At 34.5% G+C, this 11443-nt stretch overlaps 1 protein-coding gene across 3 annotated transcripts in view; it reads right to left on the bottom strand.

Moving 5' to 3' along the window:
• The window catches only part of tdrd3 (tudor domain containing 3), a 47732-nt gene that overhangs the window by 12688 nt on the left and 23601 nt on the right, over window positions 1–11443 (bottom strand). For all 3 annotated transcript variants that reach the window (XM_056468125.1, XM_056468126.1, XM_056468127.1), the window contains exons 8-10: window positions 10216–10365; window positions 7729–7900; window positions 2829–2951 (exon numbers count right to left, since the gene is read on the bottom strand). In XM_056468125.1, the coding sequence (XP_056324100.1) occupies window positions 2829–2951; window positions 7729–7900; window positions 10216–10365 (445 nt within the window). The remainder of the gene's footprint in view (window positions 1–2828; window positions 2952–7728; window positions 7901–10215; window positions 10366–11443) is intronic.

The raw sequence follows: 11443 nt of genomic DNA, 5'->3' as shown, positions 1-11443 counted from the left end.
CCTTCATTCGGGACTGGCCATCTGTCTGACGGCGCACTCAGACTTTTAACAGAAGACCAGATTAAAAATCCTGATACAATGTTCCCATTATTAGGACTTATTCCGGTGCACATGCAGTGGGAATCAAGCAACTGAAAAATGCTTTGAAAGCAAGCGATCCTTTATATTCATTATCACAATATAAACTCACAGGCTGTTCGCAAGCTGTACATGAAACAGACGTGAACAGCATGCTTACAGCACAGGGGTTTATTATTAAAAAGGTTCACTGTGTTTCATTGTATGACTGCACAATTAGGGCTAAATTGTGAATAGAATAGAATAGAGTTGAACAGAATGGAGTATAATACACTATCGTAGACTCGAGTTGAATAGAGTAAAATACAATAGTGTCATACAACAGTAGAATACCGGTTAATAGAGTGGCACAGAATATAGTTGAGTAGAGTAGAATAGCACATAATAGAGTTAAATGGAGCATAATAGAACAGTGAATAGGGCATTATAGAATAGAGTTGAATAGAATAGTTTAATAGAGTAGAACAAAATAAAATAGAAGTTGAGTAGAATAGAATAAAGCAGAATGGAATAGTTTAATAGAATAGAGTTTAATACAATAAAGTACAATAGAACAGAGTAGAATAGAGTAGCACAGAATACAGTTGAATAGAGTATAGAATAGAGTTGAATTGAGCATTATAGAATATAGTACTATAGAATAGAGTTGAACAGAGTAGTACAGATTAGAGTTGAATGGAGCATAATAGAGGACAATTGAATAGAATAAAGTAGCACAGAGTAGAGTAGAATAGTTTAAGAGAATAGAGTTTAATAGAGTAGAATAGAATAAAGTAGAACAGAATAGAGTTTAATACAATAAAGTACAATAGAACAGAGTAGAATAGAGTACCATAGAATACAATTTAATAGGTTATAAAATAGAGTAGAATAGAGCATTATAGAATATAGTCATATAGAATAGAGTCAAACAGAATAGAGTTTAATAGAATAGTTTTATAGAGTAGAATAGAATAAAATTGAAGAGAGTTGAATAGGATAAAGTAGAATAAAACAGAGTTGAATAAAGTAGAATAGGGTAGTGGAATAGAGTAGAATAGAATACAGTAGAATAAAGAAGAATAGAGTTGAATAGAATGGAATGGCTGTAAATTCAGTGAAAGAATCAAAATTAATTTAACTTAAATTTAAATTAAAATAAGATTTAATTAATTAATAAATTAATTTTCAGTGCACAATTAAGCTGAAATCTAAAATAAAACATTATATATACATATATATAAGTCTTTATTGTCCACGAAGGGCAATTAGGTTTACAGCAATAGCCAACAGTTGACAGCACAACAAATCACACTCACTCAACATAACAATATCAGTAACAATAAAATTTAAAGCTTGTTAAATAACCCAACAGCAGTTGGAACAAATGAATGCGATGATCTGTTGGACCTTACCCGTCTAGAATAAGTATACCTTCTGCCTGATGGCAGGAAGCAAAACTTTAAATAAAGTGGGTGGTTCTCATTTGCTAAAATGGACACAGCCTTCTTTATGACTCTCACTTCATACACTTGTCAAATACTATTAAGATCGTGCCCAAAATCTTTTATTTATTTATATATATATATATATATATATATATATATATATATATATACACACCGTATTTTCCGCACTATAAGGCGCACCTAAAAGCCTTAAATTTTGTTATAAAACGGCCGTGCGTCTAATAATCCGGTGCGCTTTATGTGTGCACAGAGTTCAAAAATCTGTAAAAATGTTGTTGTGTGATTTCGGAAAGCGCTCCGCTTGATTGGCTGTCGGAGCATTTCCCGCCGACACAGAGACGTAAAACGTACACTCCGTACGCAGCAGCAATAAACCAATCAAAACAGGGCGTTTAAAGTGAAGTTGCGAGCTGCGTGGGAGCAATGGATGACAGACGGCGAACACACTTTTACTAAGACTGGTAGGCAGCGCCGGGCGAGTTACGCCACCATATGTGAATGGATTGTGGATGCCTGGGCTAAGGTGTCTGCTTTAACTGTTGTCCGAGCTTTCGCAAAAGCCGGCATCATTGCTGAACAGCCACCCGGCAATGAGACTGACTCGGACAATGATGAGAGAGAACCCGGCGTGTTTGATGACGAAACTGCCCAGCTGTTCAATTCAGACACAGAAGATGAGGACTTTGATGGATTTGTGGGAGAAGACTGATTAAAAAAAATAATGTGAGCGTATTGTTAAATAGTACAATAAAGTTCAACTAAACTGTTTTGCTTCCATTACCTTTTTTTTTTTTTGCAGACAGTGTATTTTAGCGTGCGCCTTATAATACGGTGCGCCTTATGTATGGGTTAAGTACAGAAATAGACCCCGTAATTGAGACTGCATTTTATAATCCGGTGCGCCTTATAGTGCGGAAAATACGGTATATAAAATATTCAAGTATTAATATAAAACATGAATTGGCAGCTAAATGACAAAACTAATTTAAGCTGAAAGCCCTAACATTACTAAGCATTTGTTTATATAAATGAATTCTAAAACTAGAAATATCTCATTTTAATTCTGTTAAATAGAAATATTACAAATAACTAAAAAACAACAAAACATACAGAAATGTATAGAAAAATAAAACTTAAACTATGAATATAAAAGCTAATTGATAGAGCATATAAACAACTCAAATATTATACTGTTACTATCTGAAAACACAAACACATTTATATTATTCATATATATGATTTATTGCAAAATTTAAAGATGATAGGTTTAAGATTATTTAAGGTAAAATAAATTCAACATACCATCAATGGAGAACGTGCCCATTTTGGACTCCAGGAAGTCAAACAGTGTGCTGGGTCCAGACGGTCTTCCTCCTGCTTCCTCATCCTCATCTTGTCTGGAGCGTCCCTTTCCTCGACCCTTTCCTGACAACACAAAACACACAATTACAATCCGGTATTCACATTACTTGTGCTCAAAAAGAGATCAATTAAAATTTGCCATTATTTTTTTTCATTTTGTGCACTAAATAAACTGATTAGAGGAGGAAAAAGCGACCGGCATACAAAGTAAACATGTTGACTTGAGATGCACAGAGCGACCGTCCAGAAATCAGAATTGAACAGTATTTGTGCCAAACTCACAATCTGTTCCGACATGCACACAAACTGCAAACCTCAAAGTGTGGCAGACATCTGCAGATATTCAATAATTTAACATCTCATGCTAATAAACATGCACAATATCGATATTATGGCCACTTCAAAATACCTCAAATAATTATTTATTATGTAAATGTTTAGTGACTTTCTAGAATATTCAGATTGTTGTATTAGTGGTTGTTCATCAAAGCACCAAATGCTTGAAGATTTAGTAGGTAATTTATTTTTAAATTTAAAGGGGACATAGTTTACCTCTTTTTTCTGATTTAATATTATTATTATGGTTCTTCTGAGTGTGTCAGTTTAGGTTCAGTTTAAAACACAATTCAGATTGTTTTATTATAATGTGTTAAAAAGTGTCATGTTGGGGGCGTGTCCACAGCTCGCTGATTTAGGGGTGTGTTGCTTCACATGTAGATTAGTTTCTGCTTCCCGCCCAACGTAACAAGGGGGCGGAGCCATGACCCGCTCTGTGTTTGCAACACAGACAGGCATACTTGAGAGGAGCAGGAGAGGATCCGCATTCAGTCGTACATGTATGACTCGGACACAGACCAAGCAGAGAGTACAAAAATTATATGTGTCTTTGTACAGTTTTACAGCCAACTGTGTGCTAGTTTCAAGTGCCGAGCTTGTACACTGAGACTAATAACCACGAACACTGAATTAACTTTGACTGAGGCACCGGATGCGCCGCTCGAAGCCGCGACACGGCACACCAGACACTCTCTGTGGCGCGGCAGAAACATGTGTCCCGAATCGTCGCACCACGCATTTTTGAATTCTAAACATAGGTTTCTGCAGCGGTCCGCGGCACCCAGCCGTCGACTTGAGTGTACCCTGATAGAAACCTATGTTTAGAGTTCTAAAACGCATGCTAGTTAAGATCACAGGGAGCTTCTGGGATCGCGAGAAATGCAAACGGCTGAAGTATAAGGTAGACTCAATGAGAAGTACACATGTTTGCAAACCTACCAAAAGATACAACCAATAATTCTGATTAGAGCGATAATGTGGAGAATATTGATCTTGTGTTGAGCACAATGAGCCTTGCATCTAAAAATAGAGCTAGCGTGTTCCTTTAGTGATATCGATTCGACTCACGCTGAAAATAGCGGACGTGAATCAACAAACTGAGGATATGATGACGCGCCTGTCAATCAATATAGGTGGGCGGGGGGACCGCTCTCCTACGTAAAGTTGCGGTCGGTTTGAAAACCGCTCCAATTGGTCTACCGTTTTTTATGTTGTTAAATTGAAAAAAAAAAAGCACTGGGTGTGTTTATATCAGCCCAATATGACGGTCTATACACCATACATGCACATATGTCTGTCCAAACAGCTTGAAAAGTAGATTTTTTTACCATAGGTGCCCTTTAAACATTTCCCGGTAATCTGGCCTATCCTCTTGTTAAGTGTGAAGTCACGCAAAGCAGCTTCCGGGTCGAAGCGCTCTATCAAACTGTATAGGGAGGCTCAACAAATGGTAATAATAAATGTTTACAAAGCGATGTAATACTTTCAAAAATATATACATGCCTAATACTCGATGGCCAGAAAATGATTTACTTTTTATAAATTGTTCAAATATTGGTGTCTGTGATGCAGCAAGTCCAGAGACTGTTGTGTACACTATGATTTTATATCAGATTTACTTTAATGTGTCGCTAAATGAATATTTTCTCAATTCAAATGAGAACGGCTTGGACACAGAAACATGCATGTATTCCTTACATCAGTGTTTCCCAACCCTGTTCCTGGAGGCACACCAACAGTACATATTTTGGATGTCTCCGTTATCTGACCCATTAACTTCAGGTTTTGGAGTCTCTTCTGATGTTATGATAAGATGATTCAGGTGTGTTTGATTAGGGAGAGGTTGAAAATGTGGACTGTGGGTGTGCCTTCAGGAACAGGGTTGGGAAACACTGGCTTACATCACGACTTAACAAGTGGATGATACTGAAAATTCTGTGATTATTTCCAGGCCTTTTGTTCATTAACACTGTACAGTATTTCTCCATATGTTAAAATCAGCTAATTTAACTAAAGTTAATGCTATGACAGCTACGAAAGCATTTATTAACCTGTGCATTTATTAATAAAATGATTTCAATTTCTTGATTTATGACTAGTAACATGTTAAAATCAAAAGTTGTATTTTAATAACAAATAAAATTAAGCTGTATTTTTTTAACTAACAATATTTCTTTTAACTTTGAAGCTAAAAATAAATGTCAAAAAATTGGGAAAAAAATGCTAAATTAACATTTAATATTTATAAATTATAATAAAATTTACATGTAATTTAAAAATTAAAAAAGAAAAAAAAATTGAACATTAGTGTTTATAAGAATATTGGGATTGTTGTATTTGCAGTGGTTGTTCATCAAAGCACCAAACTCTTGAAGATTTAATAGGTGATTTATTGTTAAATATAGACATTTTTACATTAATCTGGCCTACGACACTGACAATTCTGACTATTTATAGGGCTTTTGTTCATTAACTCTGTACAGCAATTCTCCGTTTTTTAATATCAGTTAATTTAACTAAAGTCAACGTAATGGCAAATACAAAAGCATCTACTAATCTTGGGTTATTTTAATATTTTAGCTTATGCCTAATAAGATTTTAAAATCAGAAGTTGTAATCATTTTATTAAATTAAGTAAATAACAAATAAAATATATGTATTTAATTAATGTAAAACTAACCAACTAAATGTAAAAAAAAAATTATTTAAATGAATAATTATTAATTAAATTATTATTCAATTATAAATATAGATTATTATTGTAAGTAAGTTTTTGACTCTTCTAAAGCATAAAAATGCCACACTATGTTTGCAGATATTTCAGAATCATGCCAAGTTTTGCTTTAAAAATGTTTTCCGTGCTGGAACGCTGTCTTTGTTTTGGTCATTTTAACCTGCTCAATGCCAGTTTGGCCAATTATATCTCAGCACCCCAGGTTGCCTTGTTGGAAACCGCGTATTTCATGAATTCAATCAGGAAGGCTCTGAAAGCATGCGTCCTTGACCGAAATGTGACCTCCAGTGTACAGTAACCGATTCCGAAATGATTCAGTTCCACATGAGGTTATTAATCAGCAAATGATATAAATATTACGAGCGTAAACATTAGGTGAGCAGGTTACATTATAACCGTTGCATCGTAATGAGATACGCGGTGATGAACAATTTGGCTGTTTGCACCAGATGAAACACGACAGAAACTTAAATACAGCCATTCAGAAGCACAGAATATGACCTCACTCACCAAATGGTAAGGTTTATAATCTATTTAACACATATTAACCCTCTTTAATATTATTAAATGTAGATGCTGAATCACTGATATGTGTTTAGTTTTAAAGTTCGATCTCAAATGGTTTATTTTACTATCTGCTGCTGCTTTCAGTATATGGCAATAAACATCATGTAAAATGGCATTCAAGCTCACATTATTAGCATTTAACACTGAATAAAGCACATGATGTGTATTTGAGGTGATCATTGTCAGTTTTCTGTTGTTCACCTGTGAGAAATAGAAGTCATTTCTAATATATCAATTTGAGGTGTTGGTCAGGACAAACATATTTTTAATATGGAGAATATTCCTTCTATCGAGCTCCGTTGCTTTTATTTAGAAGACAGTTTAAATCACTCGCTCCTGTCCTCAATCTGGCAACCCGCGCTTGCATTTGTTTTGATCCAGGAGTGCAATACCTAGTTCAACCACTGGGTGTCAAACTTGAATACTTCACCTTTAAAATTGAGAAATTATAATGCGAATTTACATGTAATTTAAAATGTAAAAAAAGGCAATTATTTAACATTTTGAAATTATACGATTTTTATTATTATTACTATTAATATTATTTATGCATTATAATATATTTGTCATGCAGTGCAAGTCACAAATATTAGTTCACGTTAAATTTTAATTTGTTCATATTTTTTTTCCCAAGTTCTGTTTAACGAAGAGATTTTTGTTCAACCCAATTCTAAACATAATAGTTTTAATAACTCATTTCTAATAACTGATTTATTTTATCGTTGCCATGATGACAGTAAATAATATTTTACTAGACATTTCTCAAGATATAAATATTTAGCTTAAAGTAGAATTTAAAGGCTTAACTAGGTTAATATGGCAAGTTAGGATAATTAGGAAAATAACTGTATAACAGTGGTTTGTTCTGTAGACAATTAAAAAATATATTGCTAAAGGGGGCTAATAATATAGACTTAAAATGTTTTTTTTTTTAAATAAAAACTGCTTTTATTCCAGCCGAAATAAAACAAATAAAAAATTTAGCATAGGAAACACCGTGAAAATCCTCAATCCTTTAAATATCACTTGAAAAATATTTGTAAAAAATAAAAATACTTCACAGGAGGGTAAAAAAAAAAGTGAAACAGCATCAGTATTGGGCATTAAAATGAAGATTGCTGCATCATGTTGACACCTGTGTGAAGTTGTTATCTGCTTATTTAATTACATTTTTTTTAGTCATCATTAGGTTTTTTTTTTTACCTCGGGGTGGCGGGCGGCTCTGCTCCACTGGGGCCGCTCTGGGCTGGTTTGCTCTGGTTAGCAAGAGGTTAAGGGCCACTTCAAGGTTATTATTGTTATCTAGCAGAGCCTGTCTGGCCGCCTCTCGGTTAAAGCCCATCTCCATGATGTCCCTCAAAGCTCGCTCATCAACCTTGAAGAGGCAAAAAAAAAAAAGCAGAACACAGAAATCTTAAGGGCCATCCAGCACTCCATTAAAATCCATCACGCAAGGACAAAAGTACAGACACAGAAAACACGCAGAGCACCACTGAAGTACAAAAACACAGAAATACGACTGCAATCAAAACAAAACAGAAGTGGGGTTATCCATCGGTGCTTACATCAGCCACCCACTTGACTTCTGTCCAGTAAAAGGCAAGCATTCGCTTCTCTACTCGCATTAGAGACAAATAATGCCATATAATTATAAATAAAAGCCCACCGTACAATTTTTGGGCACTTGAGGTGTTCTCAAGGATTGCTACTTTAAAAAAAACATGAGTGAAAATGGCAAGATTTGAATGCATTAGCACAAATAAATAAAAAACATCATATTTTTAGCAACAGAAATGTTCAACCCCTACTTTCAGAGTCTTAAAGCAGCACTTTACATTATAATTTACTGTTCAACACTCGCAATATTGAGATCAGTCAGATTTATACTTTTTTAATACTTACATTTAAACTAGGATGCATTAAATTGATTTGTAACATCTTACACCACAGAACACAAGTGAATCTATTTACTAACATAAAGAATTACAGTATTTAATTCCTCATTGTTAACATTAGTAAATGAAAATACAGTTGTTAAATATTAGTTCATGATAACTCAGTGCATCCTGTGACGCTCCAGAGACAGATGAGTCTTCACTGAGACCAGCTTCCAGCCTCCGCCGCTGAGACTGCAGCTCTGCACAAGACGTTTGGCCAGCGGAGAAATTAAAATGGTCGTGCCCAACTGAGCCTGGTTTCTCTCAAGGTTTTTTTTCTTCACTTCCGCCATTAGTGAAGTTTTTTTTTTTTCCCTCTCCGCTGTCGCCTCTGGCTTGCATGGTTCAGGATCTCTAGCGCTGCGCATCGTTGGATTTGCTCTTCAAAATTTGGACTCTCAGTAGTGATTATTAAACCACACTGAACTGAGCTGAACTGAACTGAACTTAAACACTACAAACTGAATTACACTGTTCCTATTTACTATGACCTTCTATGTGAAGCTGCTTTGACACAATCTACATTGTATAAGCGCTATACAAATAAAGGTGAATTGAATTGAATGGCCTGTATTGTAAAGTGTGACCTATTGAACAAAAGTGACAGTAAAGTCAGTAAAGACTATAAAATGTTACAAAATATTTTTATTTCAATTAAATAATTTTTATTGTTCTATTTATCAAAAAAAAATGCTAAAAAATGTATTAACTTTAAATATATTCAAATTATTTAATTAGATTTTTTTAATTATTTAATGTTGCTCCAACTTAGCTTGGTCTCATTTTAAAGACACATGTGTAGACACACTCAGCTGAAGTGAAAACACTACAAAACAAAAAGTTAAATAAAACTAAATGTATGTGACTAAGTTCATAAAAATAATAAAACAAATGTATAGTTTATTATGTTACATTTTACTAAATCTGTTTCAGCCCAAATTTGACAGAAAATCTAAGCTAAATATCTGAACAAATTATATTCCAAATTTGAAGCTGATATCTCCAAAAATTAGCTTCCAGTTACATTTGTTTTGGCCGCAGTACCACACTTCACCACAGTTGACCATTCAGTTAGCATTGGTGACTATAAACACACAAGCGCCCCCTATTTCGGTGTATGTTTTGAGGCATACCCTAATTTGTCATACTTTTGACAATTTTTGTAAAGTAGGCAAGGGGCATCACTAGGGGGAAGAGTTAGGATGATTCTAAGGGCACATGCCTTTTTGGGGCCCCCAAAGTTACTATTAGGGGCTCCCCCAATCTTCACTTTAGTCTGCGACGTACCAGCCAGAAGCACCCCTGAAAGTAGGCATCACATTCTAAAGTAGTGTGGGCATTTAGGTGGTAATTGATTTAAATATAGCCTCTAAAAGGTCTTTAGGAATTGTATATAGTTCTCTGAAAACAATTCTGAATAAAAAGTTATACCATGATAAAAGCTTCAGAAATTGATCTGAAAAATGTGATATCGTCATAAGCCTAATCTCAAGTGCTTCCAAACCGGTTTGAGTTTCTTTAAAACATCTTATTTTATTTTCATTTTTGGGTGTACGGTCACTTTATCTAGATGTTTTGATGATTGCGAAAAGCAAAATCATCAGCATTCAGTCTATTTGGATCATTTTAAACCTTCTCTCGTATTTCACATCACTAACAGTTCATTTCACAAGGAGTAACTTTGAGAATCACTTCCCCAAAAATGCTGACAAATCACCATTTATGTATATTTATGATGATTTCTGCATCTCACCAGATCTCTGTAAACTCCGTCTGACTTGTTTTCCGTCCAGGGTTTTTCTCTCTCCTCTCTCTTCCTTTGATACGTGTCTCGGCTCTTATAGGAGGATGCTGGATTTGCGAGGTTTCCTCCTGCATTTCCTCCACCGCCGAACGTACGCGTCTAGAAGACACACGCACAATAAAATACACAAACATTTACATTTAAAAGGTCCTGTAAAGTGCTTTAAAATGTGGATTTTTCATTGAAAATTTGACAAAATCTCAACTGAAACAAAGAGAGGACGGGCCATGGAGTAGCTCCTCCTCTTTATAAAAAACACCCAGTAGTGTTTTGTTTTTATCACAGCTCTGCCAGTGAGAGTGGTTGAGCTCAAGCGTATCAAATAAAAGCCAATGAGAAGAAGGGGCGGGGCATGTCAGATATTAGAAAGCATTTGATTGGTCAGAAGATTTGATGAGAAACTGAAGTATGAGGTGACATGAAAAATAAAACATTGATTATTTAGGGGGGAAAATGGGACAAACTGCAATCTTTAGATGTTTATATCAGGTTTATATCTTCTAGATGCTAAATTTGTCACTGTTTTGGAGCACAGTAGCTTATAGAAATCCTTAAATGCTGAGATACTGATACTAGCATCTAAAAAATACCTTTATTTTAATTTCACAGGACCTTTAACAACACTCTGCTTCAATCAACACACAAATAATGCCCATTTTAGGACATCATAAGTACGTTTTGAAAGCTGAATTCTAACTCACGAGCTGTCAAGGTGAAATGAATGTTTACTGGTTTGTGTGATCATGCATCACATTACATGTGTAATTACACACTCGAAATCAAACATTCCTTAATTAAATATTGGACAATAATAATTCTGCTCATGCCCTATAGACACAGTCACGAGAGGGATCAAATTCAATTATATATTGCTTTAATACATCAATACGCCATTATCAAAAGGTGCTACTTTGCTGCAGGGTATGAAAATCTGATTTATTCGGAACTGAAACGCCAATATCTTTTTGTAAGTGTTTACTTTGTCCACTGCCAGTCAAACCTTTTTGAATATTTATGATATTTGTATTATTTATTATAATGTTTTTGGAGGAATTGTATTTGTTTAATAATAATTATAATAATAAAAAAAGTTATGTGAAAATTACAATTGTTTTTACAAGCAACATTTTAATACATCATTCATTCCTATGATGCAACAATGAACAATAGAGTTTTT

This window comes from Danio aesculapii, chromosome 11 (assembly GCF_903798145.1).
Source record: "Danio aesculapii chromosome 11, fDanAes4.1, whole genome shotgun sequence".
Classification (NCBI taxonomy): Eukaryota; Metazoa; Chordata; class Actinopteri; order Cypriniformes; family Danionidae; genus Danio; species Danio aesculapii.
This window is presented reverse-complemented; position numbering and strand designations above follow the sequence as displayed.